Below are 19591 nucleotides of genomic sequence, written 5' to 3'. Positions count from 1 at the left end.
GTTTGAACTCAGAATCCATGCTGGGATTATAGGAATGTGTTCCCATGCCTCAGCTCCAAACTCAAGGTCTCCAAGCATTCATCAAAGTGGGTTTGGATGGGAACTTGAGAGCTGTACTAAGGAAGAAGAGGGACAGCCCTCAGGGAAGAGTGGCTCCACGCTTGAAACTCTCCTATGTTAGCCCACCAGAACTCTGCTGTCTCCTCTCCGTGTTAAGTGCTCCACTTGTAGCAACCCCTACCAAGGGGGCATCCCTTTCCCCCTGGCAGCCCATCCTTGTATTCTGACACCATGGTAGCAGAACGCCCTCCCTGACAGTTCCCGTCCTAGGGGCAAGGAGATCTCCCACGAGAGTTTCAAGCACAGTCCAGCTTGCGACCTAGTCATTGAGAGGCTTCTAGCTGCCCAGGTTCCCTCTTCTCCCTCCCATTCCATTCTTCTCTCCCTTGGGTGAGCACGGCATGTGCCGTGGGGGCGAGCCGGGGCGGGGCCACTGAGAAGCTATAGTTGCACCAACTGACTGGTCTTCTCCATCCTCCGGAGCTCCGACGTTCTGGAGGCATAAACCCTGCTCTTGTCCTAACCCGCCAAGGGGCCATCAACTTGAGCGCGCTGGCGTCAAGCAGAGAAGTCCGGGGCTCGGGGCCCGGGGTTCCCAGGAACCGGCCTCTGCTGCCGCTGCTGCTGCTTCTGCTCTTGCTACCGCTGCCCACCACCGCCTGGTACAAGCACATGGCGAGTCCCCGCTATCACACAGTGGGTCGTGCCTCGGGGCTGCTCATGGGGCTACGCCGCTCGCCCTACCTGTGGCGCCGTGCCCTGGGCGGGACCGCTGGACCACTCGCCGGCAGCCCTCTCCTGCTTCCTTCCCCCTGGCAGAAGCTATGGGATGTACGAAGCAGGAGCTCACAGGCAGAGGTTCCCATCCATGCACCTCGGAGTCCGCGGGACCTAGAGGGAGTCCGCCAGCCGGAGCAGTCGGTAAGCCTTCACTCCTGGATCTCAGAGGAGCCCGCTGCTAGGTAAGTAGAAAAGAGAGGAGGCGGGCGTAGCATCCAGCAAGGGAATTTCCAGGGGTCTTAGACCACACAAGACTACTAGCCTATGGGTACTGGTGGGGTTTTGTTTTGTTTTGTTGTAGCTCAGGCCGAACTCCTCCTGATCCTTCTCCCACCTACCAAGTGGTAGGATTACAAGTGTGCTTACGTGGTACTAGAAATGGAACTAGGACATCACACATGCTAAGCAAGCACTCTGTCCACTGAGTTGTATCCTGTATTCCAGCCCCTCACCCCCTTTTTTGATATTATGTCCCACCCCCCATCTTCCTGGTTACTGGTTTTACAGGTGTGGCCACTATGGCCCCCCACCTTCCCTACCCATTCTGTTTCCTATTATGTTAGAAGAATTTCCCAGAGTTCCTTCCATATCATCCTGAGAACAGAATGAAGAGCCTTACCCCTGTCTCTAGAGTCCTGCTTTGTTCTTTCTAGAGCCTTCAGAGAGACGCTTCGCGCCCAGCCATGGTTCCTGCAGCAAATCATCTTTGCAGATCCTGTCACGCCCAAGAACCGATGGCGCCCCCATGCTTGACATAAGGGCACAGCTTGTAGCTCCAGTCAGGCCTCGTGGTCTGGTCAATAAAACCAACCTGATTCCTGTGCCCCACCCCGCGTGTGACCCTTTTCTTCCGTTGTGTACTTAGCGTCTGGCTTCAGGGCGCACATAGCCTTGCGCCTACGCTCTGGCAAATGTCAAGAACCCCCTCCCTGACCAGACTAGCTCATCAATCTGTCCTTAGGGATGCAGTCGGGGGAGCAATGCTGAGATGCTTCCGGGGCCTGGGGTTGCTTCCTCCATAGGTTCCCTTCCCTGTTCATGAATGTTCAGGGTCCCGAATACGGTGACCGACCTTCTAAACTCCTACCGGGATTGGAGCAAGACACCCCTGGGTCTGTCCAGACGGTTGAAGCATACAGGAGGGAGAAACAAAGGAGTGGAGTGTCCAGGTGGCCCTCGCTCTGTCCTCTGTCCTGATCACGGAGACTTTTCAGCACTGTCAGCTTTGCCTCTGGCCCAAGGCAGCACACCAGGACTTTTGCCCACTTCTGGTATTAGTTTTAAGCCTGAATTTCCTTGAATCCTTTCCCTCCCGTCAGCATCTAGAGAGTAAGCACAAGGCACCAGCTTCCTTTATAGTCACTTTTCTACTCTGAAGGAAACCCAGCAGTCCCCACTCCCCACTTCTCATACTCCTCTGCATTTCCAGGCTTTTGCTCTGGTCCCACATGATCAAGCTTTGTATTGCAGCACAGGTCTATAATTCTAGTACTCGAGAGGCTGAGGCAGGATGGTTGCTGTGAATTTGTGACCAGCATAAGTTACATAGTAATTTCCAGACTAGCTTGGGACAGAACACATACACACATACATACCACATACCACACACACATGCGCTCATGCATGCATGCATAAGACATCTTTGGGCTTCCTCCAGTTTCACACAATTGGGACCCTCCACCCTCCCTTCCCATCCCCTGTAAACATGTGGCAAGATCTTCCCTCGATCTACTTCCCAAAGGCTAAGAGCAGGTGGACCCTGACTGCTGCCCAGCTCAGGCCACTCCTGACCCATTTGTCCTACCAACTGGGAGTCCTCCTTCCTATAGGTCAGTGCTCCACACCTTTAAAAGATTTAAAAAATTTATGTTTTTCCTGCACATATCCATGTGTAGCATGTGCATGCAGTGCTCTTGGGTGCTAGAAGAAGTCACTGGATCTCCTGGAACTTGAGCAACAGGTGGTATGAGGCACCTGATGTGGGTGCTGGGATTGAACTCAGGTCCTCCAAAAGAGTAGCAAGCAAATGAACTGCTCAGCTATGGCTTTGCCCCCTACGTTTTATAACTACATTTAATTTATTTATTTTTGTTCTCTTTGTTTCTTTCTTGTGTGTGTGCACACACCTCTGGAGGTCAGAAGACAAGGTGCTCGAGCTGGTTCTATAGTTGGTTCTATCCTTCTACCACGTGGGTCCCAGGGGTCAGACTCAGGTTATCTGACTGCCTTTATCTAGTGAGCCCTCTTGCTGTCCCAGGAATGCTGCCTTTCTCCCAGTTCTTTTTGTTTGTTTGTTTGATTTGGTTTTTTGAGACAGGGTTTCTCTGTGTAGCCATGGCTGTCCTGGAACTCACTCTGTAGACCAGACTGGCCTCAAACTCAGAAATCCACCTGCCTCTGTCTCTTAAGTACTGGGATTAAAGGCATGCACCACCACTGCCCAGCTGTGGTTTTTGTTTTGTTTTAGAGACAGTGTTTCTCTGGGTAGGCCTAGCTGTCCTGGAACTTGCTCTGTAAACCAGGCTGACCTCTGTAGATCTGCCTGCCTCTGCCTCCTACCTCCTGGGATAAAGGCAATCATATTCAGCTCAGTTCTCCCTATTTTGACTGTGATTTGCAAAACCTTTCAAAACATCAGTGTCCTGACCTTGTTATCCCCAGATGTACAATATTCACTGGCTCCCCACTGCCCATAGGATGAGCTTAATGCTCTCATGCTCTGTGCTCAGCTACATTTATTCCCTGTCCTTCTACCTCCTGCCCAGCTTGCAAAATCCATACACAGATTCTAGAGCAACCTAAGCATCCTAGAGAGTAAATTACATAAGACTCTTCAGGCTTCTTTAAGCGATCCCTGGGGGCTTCGCTAGCTCTGGACCGCTCTCTCGCTTAGGCCAAGGTACACAAACCTCTGTTTCCTTGGGTCTGAGCAATGTTTACCCAGTGCTTGCCAGTGCTGGTGCTGGACGCCAAGTAGCTGGCAACTGTTTGGTCACAAGGGCTGGGGCACTTGGTTTGGTTGCCTAGAGCTATCTCATTCTACAGAAGTGAGTGCCAGGGTGAAGGGCAAAGGGAGTTGAGGACTATTTTAGAGGCCTTCTTTTTCTGTTATTCTCCAAGGCTTGCATTCCTCTGCTTGCGTGGTGTAACCGGCTCCAGGGCTTCAACCAAATTCTAAACCCACAGAACTGGAACTAGTCTAAACTAGGGAAGTGAAGTCTGAGGTCGACCTGCAACGCGTCCCATGCACCCCTAACCTTCCAGCCCGTCCGACCTCGCGATGGTGCAATCACATTCACTTCCGCAAGGTGGCGCTACGCAGCTGTTGTTGGCAGTCCACCGCCAAGGAAGGGAGCCAGACCCAGGCAGGGAAGCGGGCGGGGTGAGGTCTTGGAATTCTTGAAGGTGGTCAGTTTCCTGTCCCTCCTTCCTACCCTTTCTCTCTTTCTGCCCTGTCCCCTTTTCTCCGGATTTCTGTACTTTCTCCTTTCGTAACGGTGATCACGCCTGCTCCAATTTGGGGATCCAAAGAGAGTCATGATGTAGTCAGAGGGAGGAGGCCCTACGCGAAACCTGATAGACACAGGCAGGGCCATTGCCACCCATTAAGATAGCAGCGCTTTTCCAGGACGACCCTAGCCTTTACTTGGTGTCAGAATACTGGCTCCACCCCTGGGACAGGGTTTCCCGGGTCCCGCCCACACCCAGCCTTGGCGCTTTCAAGAAGGATATACTGTTTTAGTGAAAAACCCTCTGTCCCACCAGAGGTGCAACAGGGCAGCTCTGTCGCCTTGGATAATCCAGAGGAGGGGAGGGCTGCTGTACCAGCTCTTTGTCACACAGGTGACTCATTTGTATAGCCAGTTGTAGGGTATGAAGCCTAGTGGGGGGACATTCCCTTAAGCGGACCATCCTGTCTCCACCCTCTTGGATGTTGCCGGCCTGGGGACTATGTCTCCCCAGCTTTTAAAGAAGTAGAAAAATAAAGCCCTCTGGACTCTTAAGGCCTCACTAGCCAACTGCCTTCCTATCCCTTTCTCTGAGGTGCTAACCTCATGAGAGGGTATACCTTCAAGCCTCTTGGTCTGTCTCAGCTTGCACTATACTTGTCTTTCAAGTCCACGGGGGTATCTAGTCTGCCTAAAGCCTTGGAGGGAATTAGGGAAGAAGGCCCAGGAGGTATGGTCTTTGAGAGACCCCTATCCCTGCTGCACCACCAACCTTTCTCCTCTTCCATTGTGCTTGTCACCAACTCTCTCTTGAAAAATGGTCACCCTTGGTCTGCCCTGTCTGTTTTCCTTTCTTTCCTTCTTGAGACAGGATCTCACGATGTAGTCCTGACTGGCCTGGGACCCACAGAAATCCAACTGCCTTTGCTTCCCTAGGGCTGGGATTAGCTACTATACTGGGTTCTGTTTTATTGTTTAAATGGGCTCTTTCTTGTCCAGTTTAATTTCTGAGGGAGGTATGTGCTTTTAATTATGCACATGTGTCTGTGTCTGTATAGGGTATGTGTACATGAGTGAAATAGCCCATGAAGGCCAGAAGGGGGTGCTGAATCCCCCCTAAAGCTGGAATTACAGAGAGTTGTGGGCTATTATGTAGGTGCTGGGAACCAAACCTAGGTTCTCTGCCACAAGAGTCAATACTCTTAACCACTGAGCCAGCTCTTTAACCTGTTTTGTTTTTTTCTTGAGACAGAGTCTCATGTAGCCCAAGCTGGCCTCAAAGTCACTATGCACTTGAAGATGATCTTGATTTTTTTTCCTCCCGTGTTCAGATTACAAGCATGCCTAGCAGGTTTATGGAGTGACAGAGATAGAACTTAGGGCTCCCTGCATGCTGAGCAAGCACTCTTCCATCCCAGCCATTCCCAATCCTGTGTCTGTTTTCTTTTGAGATAGTCTTCATGTAGCTTAGGCTGGACCCCCTGGAACTGGAATTATGAATGGTTGTGAGGTACCATGTAGGTTCTGGGAGTCAAACTGGGTTCTTTGCAGGAACAATAAATGCTGCAAGGGCTCTTAATCGCTGAGCCATCTCTCCAGTCCCAGAGTCCCACTTTTATTAAATGATGGCTTCCAAAACATTTTTGTTTAGTTTTTATTTTTATTTATTATTATTATTTTTCAAGATAGGGTTTCTCTGTATAGTCCTGGCTGTCCTGGAACTCACTCTGTAGACCAGGCTGGCCTTGAACTCAGAAATCTGCCTGCCTCTGCCTCCCAAGTGCTGGGATTAAAGGCCTGTGCCACTACCACCCCGGCTTTGTTCAGTTTTTAAAAAATATTTATTTGCCTGGCAGTGGTGGCACACACTTTTAATTTCAGCACTCAGGAGGGAAAGGCAAGTGATCTCTGAGTTCGAGGCCAGCCTGGTCTATAGACTGCGTTCCAGAACAGCCAGGGCTACGCAGAGAAACCCTGTCTAGGGAGGGGAGGGGGATTTGTTTTATATTTTATGTACCTGGGTGCTTTGTCTGCATTTGTGTCTACTCACCAGAGGAAGGCTTTGGGTCCCGTTATAGATGGTTGTAAGCTGCCATAAAGGTCCTGGGAATCAAACCCTGGTCCTCTCAAGAGATGAGCCATCTCTCCAGCCTCATTGTTTGCTCTTGGTTTTGAAGCACTCTATCCAGGCTGGCTACAAAGATCACAGAGATGCTGACTTCTGGCAGCCTGGCTTCCCTTCCTTGCTGTTTCACACTGCTGGCCCAGGCTTTCTTTGTGACTTAAGCCCACTGATGGGCTCAGACCTTGGTTCTGTCACCTTTCTTGGCACTTTCCAGCCCTTTTGCTTTGGGAACTCCTTTGCTACTACTCTGTGACTGAAAAGCTGTGTCATCCTTGGCTCCTGGCCCCTCTGAGACCACACGTTCCTGCCCTTGTTCCCCCCCACACACACTGGCACCAAGGAGGGGCCCAAAGTTGGGGTGGGAAGAGGTCCCCTACCTTCCTCAACTCCTGGCCTAGAGATCTCCCGTCTTGCCAACCTCTTTAGTGTGACCACAAAGATGCTGCTAGCAGGTCTGGAAGGTTCCTGGTTATTGCCAGGGTAACTTCCAAGTTCCACATGGGTGGGATATACAGAGAGCACATCGCTTATACACATTAACAATCTCCATGGGCAACCAGCATTAGGCCAGGCCCAGAGAAAACCAATCCTAAGATAGAAAGACAAATTCTGGATAGTCAGGCAGACAGACAGATGGGAGTGGTCAGCCAGGCCTGTGGCAGCATCAGCTAGAATCTGCTGGTTCTGGGGAGTGAGGGGGAGGCAGGGAGCAACAATGCATCCTTAGCCTAAGTGCCTTTTAGGAGCAGCCACGAGGGTGTGGGTACCCAAGGGGCTGCTGCTGAAGATGAGGCTGAGAGGTGGGCCCCAGAGCTCGGTGGTGGTGGAAAGCCCCAGCTAAGGGCTCTGGAGAGAGGGGAGGGCGAGAAGAACACTGAGCTAGGGCTGCTTCTCCTATCCACATGGGGAACTGTCTGAGCTGCTTTTACCTGACTCAGGGGGACCAGGTAAGTGAGGAGTCCTGGGCTCGGGAGAAGCAGGCTGTGTGGGTGAGCCCAGATCTCAGCTGTCTTATGTACTTGAGAGGATGCCTCGAGGTGAAAGTGCAGTCTCACAGTACTGGACTCCAGCAGAGGGTTTCTCTAGGTCTCAGTTTCCTGATCTGTAAAGTGGTCGGTTTTCTCTAGGGTTGTTCTTGGAAAACCATATAGGAATGCATAAGGGGTTCTCAGTGGGGCTATTGTCCTGTAAGGGTAGATGAGAACTTATGCAATCATAAATCTAAGTCTGTTGGGACTATAGACCTAGGAACCGAGGATGGGAGCCCTGTGGGACTTAATTTGGGACAGCTGATCACCACCTAGAACTCAGGGGCTACAGTCCTCAACACAGTTCATACCAGGTCAAGGCAGCACACATCTCCCATCTCTGCCAGATAAACTCATGTTCCCGAAAAGTAGGGAATACAGGGAGACAGGATGTTTAATGGACAAACACTTCCTGGGAGGACCAGGGGGACACCTACTTGTCCCTAAAGACCTTGGTTGCTATAGTATCTCTTTAAATTCTTATTCTTGCCTGTTGCTCTCTGGGTCAGGACAAGACAACTTCGGGGATCTAGAGGGAGCAGGCTGAACAGTCCCGGTAGGTAGAGGGTGGGGTGCATCCCGAGGAAGGGGCGCAGTGGCCTTGCACTTCCCCTCTGGCCACTGTGCAGAGTTTCTCTAAGAGGCTTCCCTCACTGTAGCATATGCAGGTGTCTAAAAAAGTGGTTCCTGGAACAGAAGCCAGAGGTGCTGGCGCTAGGGAGGGTGGCCAAAATGGGATACGATAGGACTCCCAGGGACTTGAGGTTGCCTGGCCAAGCAATCCCACTCCTTGGTCCGTGGGTTTTCTGGGCGCCCAGGCAAGGGCCTAGCTAGCGGGGCTAGAGCTAGGGCGGGGGCAGCCGGGAGGGCGGGGAAGGGGCGGGCGCGGGGGCGGCGCTGCAGCAGGAGCAGGGGCCAGGGCCAGAGCCGAAGCCGGAGCCCGAGGCGACGCGAGCTGAGCAGGAGCACACCGAGGCCGCTGCCTGCTCTCCCGCCCGCGCCTCCGCCGCCTCCGCGATCCAGCCTGCGGGTGGTGTGAGCCGTGGCCAGTCGCGGCCAGCCAGGGGGCAGCGGGTGCCATGGCCGCGCCGGAGTCGCTGAGGCCCCGCTTGTGTCGCCTGGTGCGTGGCGAGCAAGGGTACGGCTTCCACCTGCATGGTGAGAAAGGCCGCCGTGGCCAGTTCATCCGGCGCGTGGAGCCAGGTTCCCCAGCCGAGGCAGCCGCGCTGCGCGCCGGGGACCGCCTGGTTGAGGTCAACGGCGTCAACGTAGAGGGCGAGACGCATCACCAGGTGGGTCCCTGCGCTGCGCCCCGCCCCCCGGTTCCCTCCTAGGGGCGGGTCCCTACAGCGCTGCCCGAGATGCCTACGGCCACCCTTCTGCGTGCCGTATGGTGGGACCCGGCCAGGGTCCCATGGGGGCCGGCTGTTCGGGTGTCGAGGTGTGGGACGTGGCCCGCCAGCTGGCCTCCTGGTGAGGAAGCTCAGTCCTGTACAAACGGGGGAGGGAGGACATCCTGGTAGGGAGGGGCCGCACTGCGGCTACTTTGGCCAGGGCCCTGGCTGCTTCTGCTAGTTTTGGCCTCCGTGTGCCATGGCGGGGGTGGGGTGTGGGGAGGTGGCTAAGGCACCTTGTGGCCTTGTGGTATAGATGCTTTTCTGTCAGTGTGTGAGTTATGAGTGTGTGCTTGCAGGTCTCTCTGGGGTCATCCATATGAATACACTATCCAAGTGTTCCAGGAGTGGACGAAAGCGTACTTGTGTCAGTGCTGGAATATGTGTCTAGGGTTGTGTGGACACATCAGGCACGTGTGCTGGCCGAGTGTGTGTGTGTGTGTGTGTGTGTGTGTGTGTGTGTGTGCGCGCGTGCCCACCTGCCTGCCCAGCCGCCTGGTTACACTGGTGTACTTCTCATGAGCGGTGTGTCTGGATCTGGTGGTGTCAGCTCTGGTGGCAGCATATTCCTGGGATTCAGACAAAGCTTGCTCCTGAGAGGCTCCTGGGCCCTGCAGAGGTCACTGTGCAGCCCTTGCCTGCTGCAGCTGGAGGAAGGAGGAGAGATGGTCTGGCTGGCCTCTCTGCAGGTTCTACCTCTGGGGTGTCTGTACCCCACTGATGGGCAGACACAGTTAAGAACTTGGAGCCAGGGCGGTGGAGCCAGGCGGTGGTGGGGCATGCCTTTAATCCCAGCACTTGGGAGGCAGAGACAGGCAGAGGCAGGCAGATTTCTGAGTCAGCCTGGTCTACAAAGTGAGCTCCAGGACAGCCAGGGCTACACAGAGAAACCCTGTCTGGAAAAACCAAAAAAAAAAGAAAGAAAGAACTTGGTTACTCTTCAGCCTCCCTCCTCGTTCTCTGTTCTGGAACCCTAGTACCACTAAGTCCATGCCCTACGTGAGTGGTCAGTCCTAAGGCCTGGAGAAAAGAGAGTGGTTCTTTGCTGGGCTAAGTTGAACTTCTATCTCCCCAGCGACCTGCCTTCTATCTACAGTGACCACAGGATTTGGTTGTGTGCTGAAGAGTTTGGGAGTAAAGCCCAATGGTTGGCCCAAAAAGCAAGGGAGAGACTGGCAGAGTTGGTATCATTTGCCTCTAGCGGTTGCTGGAATGCACCTGTTTATCCCAGGTTTCTGGGCCGCTAGTCTCTAAAGACTTTCACATAGAGCCACATTAGACTCCTTCTACTGCTCAGAGAGATAGGAGGCAAAATCATGACTCCCATTCTGCTGCTGTTTAGAGATTGTGAGTGACTGGCTTGGCTCCCATGGCAGAAAGAGCATCAGAGTGCTGGGGAACTTCTGCTCTGTTGGTCATGGGGAGAGAGGACGATCACTGAGGGGCAGGTAAAGATGGGCCACCACCTTCTTATCTGTGGTGGCATGTACTCCGTGGAGTCATGCTAGAGATCCTGTCTCTGCACTCCTAGGCTGTAGGGTGGGGTGAATGCTTCCTGCCCTTTAGATGCCCAGTGGGCACTCTCCCTTTGAATGCATACCAACATCCTGCCTGATTCAAGGTGGCCCGCACTTCACAGGCACCCATCCAGACAGACACACAGATGGCTGGAAAGCCACATCTGTTCTGCTGCTATGCCTGCTGAAACTGCCCTCTGCTTACTTGATGTATGTGAGCGCCTTAGAATTCCTAGGGCTTCACCTGTTTGCAGGTTCAGCAGGGATGGCTTTCTGGTTCAGGTCTGGAGGCAAGTTGAAGTTCTAGGACTTGCTGGACACTAGATTTACACTGCATCTCTGAGGAAGAAATAAGCCCAGATACTCACACTGGGGCCAACAAAGACATTGTTCTCTCCTATCCCTGATCCAAAAACCAGACTTTAAAATACACACACACACACACACACACACACACACACACACACAAAGCATACACATGCATAGACCAGACTGAAATCCTGAAGCTCAACTGAACAGATTCTGACTCTCCCATCTGGCTGTTCCTAGCAGCTCCTTCCTGTGCTCACCTGAGATGAGTGCAAGGCCACAAGAGAATCCTGAAGTACTTGCAGCCTGGGCCCTAGCTCTAGGGAGAAGAAGGAGGGAACTGCTAGAAACTGGAGGTGGGGGGTGGAGCCCGCAGGCCTCTCAGTCCAGCTACCCACTCCTGCCCTCTGTCCATGAGCCTTGGTCTAGCCGGGAGTGGTGCCCTATCCATGGGCTGCCCGGGATGTTGGCTGCTGACCGGGTCCTGCTTCACACCCGTTCCAGGTGGTACAGAGGATCAAGGCAGTGGAGGGGCAGACCCAGCTGCTTGTGGTGGACAAGGAGACGGATGAGGAGCTCTGCCGGCGGCAACTGACCTGCACTGAGGAGATGGCCCATCGAGGGCTTCCGCCAACCCACAATCCCTGGGAGCCAAAGCTGGACTGGGCATGCTCGGGCAGCCTTGGCTCGGACACTGGCCAGAAGGTATGGTGGGCTATGTCTGTGGGAACAATGAGCCTTTCCAGGACTGCCATCACTGCCTCTTGATAACAATCTTCCCTTTGGTCACTTCTATAAGCCTCTTAAGTCACTTCTATTTCCTCTTAAGGCTCTTTCCCTACTGCAGTAACCACTCTCTATGCCGCTGGTGACCACTGCAGCAACTCGTTTGCCTTTGTTCCCTGTGCGGGAGGTTCCAGTGGCTGAGGAGCTCTGAGAAGAGCTGGTGGGACTCTAAAGGACTGAATGTCTGTTAGGTATCTGTTGTCCTGGGTTTTGTCCACGTCTCTGTCTGAAGCGTCCAGTCTAAGCCATCCATGTGCTCTGAAGCCCGTGGGTGGATTAGATCCTGCTGCAGGGATCGGTGCTGTAGCTGGTCAGTGATGGGGGTGGGCGGGAGTGGGTGGGTTCCAGAACACAGGGGCTTCCTAGGGAAAGGGAATCAAGGGAAGGACCCACATGCAGATGAGGGTCCTTATGAGGATTTCCATTTCATCTCATTTTATGAGATGAGGTCCTTATGAGGGTTCTTATGAGGACCCACTTACAGCTCAACTGGGTTCCAGTTCCTGTCCTTGTTCCCACTTCCCACCTGTGCTGGTATGCGCTGCTGTCCCATGGCCCCTGCTGGGTAGCCCCTCCCCTCATCTTTATCCTTCCAGGCTTGGAGACCCAATAAAACAAGAGAGTTCCACCTTTTTCTAGGTAGCTACCCAGGCAGAGCCTGAGGCAGGGAGGGAGGGCCGCAGGCTGTTTGCTCTACTTCTTGGAGGATCTGGTATTATTGGTTCTTTTGTCTTCTAATTATTAGTTGAGCCAAGCCGCTCTTCATGTCCAACTTTGAGAACCATTGGCTTAGGTCGTGGCGTGTCAGGTTTTCTGGCTGGGTTTCAGACCTTAACATTTACCTCTGACCTCACCCAAATGTCCTGTACTGGTCAGGCCTGTGTTGATCCCTGTGGAACCTGTCTGGAGGTTGGGAAATGACATCCCTAGTGGTAAGGCCGACCTGGGCCAACATCTGTGCTTTGGATCTGTTGGATTCTTTTTCTCAGAGACCTGAAGGCAGGTGCCAAGCCTAGAATCCAGATTCTGGACTCTGGCTGGGTTGTTTAAGATCAGGAATCTTAATAGGAATTTTGTGGGAAAAAGATGGTGCCAGGCGCTCCTTCCTCTGGCTGGGGACTAGGAACCTCCCTTTTTCCCAAGCACCCCTTTCTCCTCCTTAGGAAGAAGCCCCCCCCCCAACCCCAGGCATGTGTCCATTCATTTAGAAGCAAATAGCACGGTTCACCTTCCTGTGGAAAAATCCACCCTGGGGCCTTATCTGGAGATGGGGTGGCCTAGGCCCCTTGGCTGTGGGTGGGTCCTTCCCTGTCTCTGCTATTTCAGGCTTGGAGGGGCTGCAGGAAGCTCTAGGAGGGGGCTTCCTTTGGGTGTATTTTTAGAGGAACAAAAGGGGGTACAATGGGCTTGTCCCATTGTAGATGGGTCAAACCTAAGGACAAGGACTTCAGGAGGTAGAGGAACCCAAGGGACACCCTTAGCCTGGGAGAGAAAGGGGAGCCTCGTAAGACCTCTACAAACCAGGTTTAGAGACAGCCTGTCTCAGGCTGGGGTGGGCGTCACAGAGGGTTCCCCTTACTGCGTGGTGTTGAGCTCTGATGGGGGTATCCATGGCTGGACAGACCGATGAGGCCTGTATGCCTCTGCTGTGTTGCAGGGTGGGTGTCCATTGGATGCCCCCATGAGAGGTTAAGGCCTTTTCACACACTCCTTGATCCTGTGTTCTCTGGCCCAGCCTGACTGATAGGGGAGGTAGGACAAGGGAGAACACTGATATGTCTGCCCCTCCCTTTGGGGGCGGGAAGGCCTAGTCAGTGATGACTCAGTCCCAGGCCATTCAGGGCTGGGGGTGGCTGCAGCTGCAGCCAGCTGATTCTAGCAGTGACGACAGGGACAGCCCCCAAACAGAGACCCAGCAGCTAGCAGTGCCAGGGACAGGGAGGTAGTGGGGACCTTGCCTTTCCACCCCTTGGGTCCTACCATGTCTGCACCTCCTGGGGGACGTGGGGGACTGAGTTATGGCTGACACAGCTCTGCAGGTAGTAGGTTCGTGGGATAGAGCAAAGTGATAACATGACCGCTTTGGGGGCTCCCCTGGTTCTCACTGTTCCTCTTTTCCCTCCCCCATCCACTGTCTTCTGTTCTCCAGCCAAGGCCCCCTCCCTTGACTCCCTGTCTCCACTGCCCTGGGTCCTGGAGCAGGGCAGGGCCTCCAGCAGCTTCCTTCCTTCCTTTATTGGGACGGAAACCAAGCTGGGTGGGGGGGACGCCGGACAGGGGAGGGGGCTCAGTAACCACCCTGCTACCCAAAATGAGTCAGTCCCTATGTCCCCACCCATTCCCAGGGAACCTGGGCCACAGTGGGAGGTAGATAAGTGGGGTGACAGTCTCAGCTGGTCCAAGAACTCTGGCCACTCCAGGCTGGCCACCTGCTGCCAGTCACTCCTAGCCACTTCTCATGGCTCGATCCCGGACTACCATGCTGCCTGCTTCAGTACCAGGAGCCCCTCCTGTGAACTCTCAACTGGGGCTTGTTCAGGTCAGATGGGGATGAGGCAGAGCTGCAGTCAGGACCCCAGCTTTAGCTCAATCTCTGGGGAAGGGCAGGGAACTTGGGGATGTTTATGCCTTCAAGAAGGACCCCAAGAAACAATGGGGGCCTTTCTCTGCTGGAGTTGGTGAGTCATTATCTGGTGGGGGGCAGAGCCTGGCTCTCAGGGCACCCCCATATCAGCCTTTGTCTGGCTATAGGCTCAGTGTTGGGTACTGGGGCTTGCTCAGCTCTATGGCTATGTGTCTCAGAGCCCGTGGGAGCCAGAGGGCCTGTCTGAAGAAGGCAGGAAGTGTGCTCAGGGCTAGGGCTGGGAGGAAGAATTCCAGCAATGCACCCCTCCCGATGTTCGCTGGGGCACCCTACCCCCACTTGCTTGCTTTAGCTGCCTCCCCTCTCTCCCACAGGCTTGGGGGTGTCTTGCAGTCCTTGAGGGTCTTCCGCCAGGCCTGTCAGCACAGGGACCCTGCCTGTGGCCAGAGATGGTTTAGGCCAGTTAGTAAATGGAATCATTTAGCCTGTGCTGAGAGGAGGCTGTTTTGGATTGGGGTTGGCCAGAACAGCCACCTCTCAGGAATGGCCCTTAGTTTCATGGCCACAATAGTATGCCAAGTCCTGCTTCCCATTTGGGAGCTCCAAGAAACCCTGCCCTGTAGGCTACCACAGAGGCCGTGGGAAGAGGTCACAGGGCCAGTGCTGTGGATCTAAGTTTGCTCTGTGGGTGGCTGTGTGTATCTGTGTTGCTTGTTTATGAGCATATGTCTGGATGTCTTGTCTCTATGACCACGTGATGTGGTCCGGTTTGCTGGGACATGACTTTGTGCCAGGAGTGGTCACACATTCCCTCATACTGTTTTGGACTGGCTTCTGTCTCTACTTCTCCAGTCTCTCCCCTGTGAACTAGCCTCTGGCTGTGCCAGGCTGATGGTGAGGGGCTCTCAGGGCCTTGCCCCAAAGCTATGTCTTTGAGAGTTCTCTGCAGTGGGGTTTTGGGGATCTTTGAGGCCTTACAACCCTGAGTTCAGGCAACACTGCTTACCTGAGCCCCCAGGGGACAGTTCAATCTGTAATTTTTGGTGCACCAAGGCTCAGCAGGAGGATCCAGATGATTATCTAGCTGGGCTTTGGGACCAAGGTAGGAGTCCCAAATGCAGGCTAGACAAAAAGAGTATCCAGATTGAAGGGCTATCTCTGAACCCTAAAGCTAGGAGTGGCCCTGCATAGCTGAGAGTACTTAGTCCTGCAGCTGGCCCGTGGACATGGATAGTACCCCTACTTAGGGTTTAGAGCTAAGTGTGGCCATATCTGCCTATAATTCCAGCACTCAGAAGCTAAAACAAAAAGATCACTTTGAGTTGTGAGTTTGAGGTTAAAACATGGGACCTTCTCTCCAAAACACCAAAGGGGGGTGGGCGGGTGGTAGTGGACAGCAGGAGGGTAGAGGTATTCGGGATTGGGGGAAGACAGTTACCTGAGACTTGGAGATCTGCCCTGAGATGGGAAGGCTCCATCCAATCCTTCCAGCTCTAGAGTCTCTCAGCCTCAGCCATGAGGGGAGGGGGCAGGGTAGTAGTAGAAGGTGAGGAAATGCCCCCTGCTAGCACATTGTCACCTGCACTCACTCCCAGAAACCTGAGCTGCCACCAGCCTGCCCACCCCAGCCACTGGCCCTGTGTAACTGGGCACCAGCAGCTGCTGGCCATTCAGCAGCTCCATCTCTGGCTTGGCCCCTGTCTGGGGTGGGTGGTCAGCAGGCTGACCCCTGCCTCCATAGCCTCCTAGCCCAGAGACCTACTGCAGGATGCCAGAGGTAAAGAAGGGCAGCCTGGGACAGTGGGGTGGGAGTGAGGGGGGTTCCCCTGTGGGTACCATGAGTCCTTCCATGTTGTGGGCTGGGAAACACTGGACTGGTCACCACTGGATCTTTCTTATCTGCCGCCCCTGCTTTCTGGGCCCATGGGGTTGGGGCAGTAGCTCCAGTTAGTGTTGGAATTCTAAAGCAAAGAGCTGCCACACCAGCCCAGGGAGCTTCTTGAAGGCCTTGAGAAGAAAGCAAAGCTGCTCAGGCTTCCAGGGAAAGGGGGCGGGGAGGCAAACCCCAAAGGCACAGTCTTTCTGGAGCCTCTGATGGGGCCGTTATCCCTTCTGGCTCCTTCTAGATCTCTAGGTTGTGCATGGCTCCCCCTATGAATTCTTGCACAGGTCCTGCCAGCAGCTATCTCATTAGATGTTTACATTTTTGGTACCTTGCTCTGTCCCTAGCCCCACAGCTAACACTCCTTCCCTAAACACATACTGTTATCAATGAAACCTGGGATTGGTCCCTTAGCATAAGGGCTGGGAAGCTGCGGGTAGAGCCTGATGTCACCTCCTATGGGTCTACAGGATGTCAATGGGCCCCCAAGAGAGCTTCGTCCCCGGCTCTGCCACTTGCGAAGGGGACCCCAGGGCTACGGGTTCAACCTGCATAGTGACAAGTCCCGGCCTGGCCAATACATCCGCTCTGTGGACCCTGGCTCTCCTGCTTCTCACTCTGGCCTCCGTGCCCAGGATCGGCTCATTGAGGTACCCTGGGTCCCTGTATTTGTATCTGTATGTCCCCGAGTGTCCATGTATGGGCCCCGGGTCCCTGCAGGAGGAGGGAAGACACAGGGAACTTGAGCTGGCACTCTTCTTGCTGCTTTGGCTGCTGGTGGCTTCTATGAATATTTGATGGCACACCTGGCTGGGTGGCATTGGGCCGACTGGGCCCCTCAGGCCTTGCTGACCTGTGTGGGTGGCGGCAGGTGAATGGGCAGAATGTGGAGGGGCTGCGCCATGCTGAGGTTGTCGCCAGAATCAGGGCACAGGAGGACGAGGCCCGGTTGCTGGTAGTAGATCCTGAGACTGATGAACACTTCAAGCGGTTGCGGGTCGTACCCACTGAGGAACATGTAGAAGGTAGGCTGTTGCCTTCGGGGCAGAGGGTAGGGTCAGTGCAGCCACTAACTTGCTGTCCCCACAGGTCCACTGCCATCACCAGTCACGAACGGGACCAGTCCTGCCCAGGTGAGAGCCTGGATGGGATCACACACATACCTCTACTTCTGTCCTCAGACATGACAGAGGCTGTTCTGGAGATCTCTGCCCTTAAAGATGTACAGTTGTGAAACCAACTGGCCTGGTTACCTCAAAAATACCCACGGCAGGCATTCATCCCTTGGGAACTAGAAGCAGGCAGATCTCTGAGTTTGAACTCAGCTTGGTCTACAGAGTGTGTGTTGTTTTTTTTTTTTAAAGATTTATTTATTTTTTTATGTATATGAGTACACTGTAGCTGTACAGATGATGGTTGTGAGCCACCATGCGGTTGCTTGGAATTGAACTCAGGACCTCTGCTCACTCCAGCCTTGCTCGCTCCAGCTCCGCTCGCTCTGGCATAATACACTATAGCTGTCTTCAGACACACCAGAAGAGGGCGTCAGATCTCATTACAGATGGTTGTGAGCCACCATGTGGTTTCTGGGATTTGAACTCAGGACTTTTGGAAGAGCAGTCAGGGCTCTTAACCGCTGGGCCATCTCTCCAGCCCCAGAGTGTGTTCTAAAGGCAACCAGAGCTGCACAGAGAAACTCTGTCTCAAAACAAAACAAATAGCCACTGTGGATCCTGTCAGGGTTAGCACCAGCTCAGATGCAGTGTGGGCAGACACTGGGGTCCCCCCCACCCCCGGGCCGTCTTCCCATGCCTTGTTCCTACCTGACTACCGAGTAGTCTTTACCTTCTTGGGACACCGTCCTGGTATGACAACAGGTGAATTCCCATCTCCACAGCTGCTCTCCCCTAGCATGACTGCTCAGGTTGGACTTGCCCATCTCTCCTGTTAGGTGCCAGCTATGCCCTAGCCCAGACAGTGACTGAAGTGTGCTCACTGCTGAACAAGGACTAGCTGCAGCTGTGTGTGTGCGCGTGCGTGCGTGCGCGCGTGCGTGTGTGTGTGTGTGTGTGTGTGTGTGTGTGTGTGTGTGTGTGTGTGTGTGTATGTGAAGATCTGGGTGCACCAGGATAGGGACACTGAAACCACAACCTACCCTTGGTTTCCTAGCTCAATGGTGGTTCCGTGTGCTCTTCCCGAAGCGACCTGCCAGGCTCAGAGAAGGACAATGAGGTAACTGTGCCGTGATGCTCACACATGGGGCTTCAGAGGCCTTCGAAGTGGATCTCTGTAGAGTACCTACCAGGATGGTGGGGCTACCACTTCCAAGAAGCCTCTGGGGCTGGCTGCCTGAGGCAGCCCCTGGTGTAAGTTCCTTTGGGAAGGTAGCTGCCATGGATATGGCTCACTGTTTGTACCTTGCCTGCCCCCAGGATGGCAGTGCCTGGAAGCGAGACCCCTTCCAGGAGAGCGGCCTCCACCTGAGCCCCACAGCAGCAGAGGCCAAGGAGAAGGCTCGAGCTACTCGGGTCAACAAGCGGGCACCCCAGATGGACTGGAACCGGAAGCGAGAGATCTTCAGCAACTTCTGAGCCCCTCTCTGCCTGTCCAGGGGTCCCAGGGTCTCTTCCTGCACGGACCTTGGGCCTCTCCAGAGCTCCCCAAGCCTCAGCAGACTGGAGGGTGGTATCACACCACCCACAAACCAACCCATGACCCCATGAACCCTTGTTTTGTCCACTGGGTGCTGCGGTGGTCATAGCAAGATCCGAGAAAAGAGAGACAGAGCTAGACACAGCCAGCCAAGACAGACACAGAGACAGAAACAGAGAGGGAGAGGACAGAAACAGTGAGAGAGGGAGGAGCTATGTGTGGTGGTTTGCCAAGGGCCTTTGCCGTTCTGCCTTGGGGCCTGCTGACTGAAAGGAATTCATGTTTTCGCTTTTTTTCCTAAAAGGTCTCCAGCTCCACATATGTTTCCAGTTAATAGTGGAGCCCCCTCCCCCAACCCCTCGGGACTCACTCTAAATAATTGCAATAAAACAAAACCTTTCTCTGCAAACCCTTCTTACCCACCCTGTCAGCAGCGCCATCCTGAGCAGAGACCAGGGAACAGTCAGGGGGCCTCAGGGCCAGCTGGGCCAGGAGGAGCTGTCCCTTTGTCCCATCCCTCATGTGGGATGGCCCCTAGGCCAGGCCTCTCTTCTCTGCCTAGCTACCCCTGTGCTGCTTCCCACATGCTGAGTTCTGGAATGCAGAGCCCAGGCTCTCTGAGGGGCCAGAGGATGGGTGTTCCATGACTTTTAAGAGGGCAGCCTCCGGACAAACCCCTTATCCTGCTCTGCAGCTCCAGGACCTGGAATGGTGGGTCCGTGTGAGCCATTCCTAGGTATGATCCTGGGCTCCTGGGCCTGGCGCCTGCCTTATGCCTACCTGGTTCCCACCCTCCACCCTCAACTCCCCAAACTCACTCACTGGCATTGCTGTCTGCCTCATAAGCCATAGCGCACGCGCGCCCTCAAATTAAACAGGCCTTGCCTTGACCTTTGGCGCCTGTGTGTTTTCTGAATCTTCAGTTGAGGGGTAGGGGTGAAGAGTAAGGCTCGCTCCGGGAGATCCTTTAGGTAAGTGAGGCCATCCTCTCCTCCCCCTGTCTCCAAGACCTGTCAAGCCTTGAG

At 54.2% G+C, this 19591-nt stretch overlaps 2 protein-coding genes across 4 annotated transcripts; both read left to right on the top strand.

Annotated features, from left to right (window-relative positions):
- The first annotated feature begins 366 nt into the window (after positions 1 to 366).
- On the top strand, positions 367 to 1668 carry Npw (neuropeptide W). Its single transcript, XM_031353710.1, has 2 exons — positions 367 to 1022; positions 1494 to 1668. The coding sequence occupies exons 1-2, from the start codon at positions 733 to 735 to the stop codon at positions 1591 to 1593; spliced, it is 390 nt and encodes a 129-aa protein (XP_031209570.1). The 5' UTR covers positions 367 to 732; the 3' UTR covers positions 1594 to 1668.
- A 6691-nt stretch (positions 1669 to 8359) lies between these two features.
- On the top strand, positions 8360 to 19456 carry Slc9a3r2 (SLC9A3 regulator 2). Of its 3 annotated transcripts, XM_031353873.1 has the most exons (7): positions 8360 to 8734; positions 11167 to 11367; positions 16385 to 16564; positions 16786 to 16939; positions 17004 to 17047; positions 18084 to 18146; positions 18347 to 19456. In XM_031353873.1, exons 1-7 carry the CDS (start codon positions 8522 to 8524, stop codon positions 18503 to 18505), a joined length of 1014 nt encoding a protein of 337 aa, XP_031209733.1. In that variant the 5' UTR covers positions 8360 to 8521; the 3' UTR covers positions 18506 to 19456. The 3 variants fall into 3 exon arrangements, with proteins under 3 accessions (XP_031209733.1, XP_031209734.1, XP_031209735.1); XM_031353874.1 differs by lacking the exon at positions 18084 to 18146; XM_031353875.1 differs by lacking the exons at positions 8360 to 8734; positions 11167 to 11367 and adding an exon at positions 13736 to 13987.
- Positions 19457 to 19591: the final 135 nt, after the last annotated feature.

This window comes from Mastomys coucha, unplaced genomic scaffold (genome assembly GCF_008632895.1).
Source record: "Mastomys coucha isolate ucsf_1 unplaced genomic scaffold, UCSF_Mcou_1 pScaffold5, whole genome shotgun sequence".
Classification (NCBI taxonomy): Eukaryota; Metazoa; Chordata; class Mammalia; order Rodentia; family Muridae; genus Mastomys; species Mastomys coucha.
The sequence above is the reverse complement of the archived record's forward strand: the minus strand, read 5'-3'. Positions and strand labels throughout refer to the sequence as shown.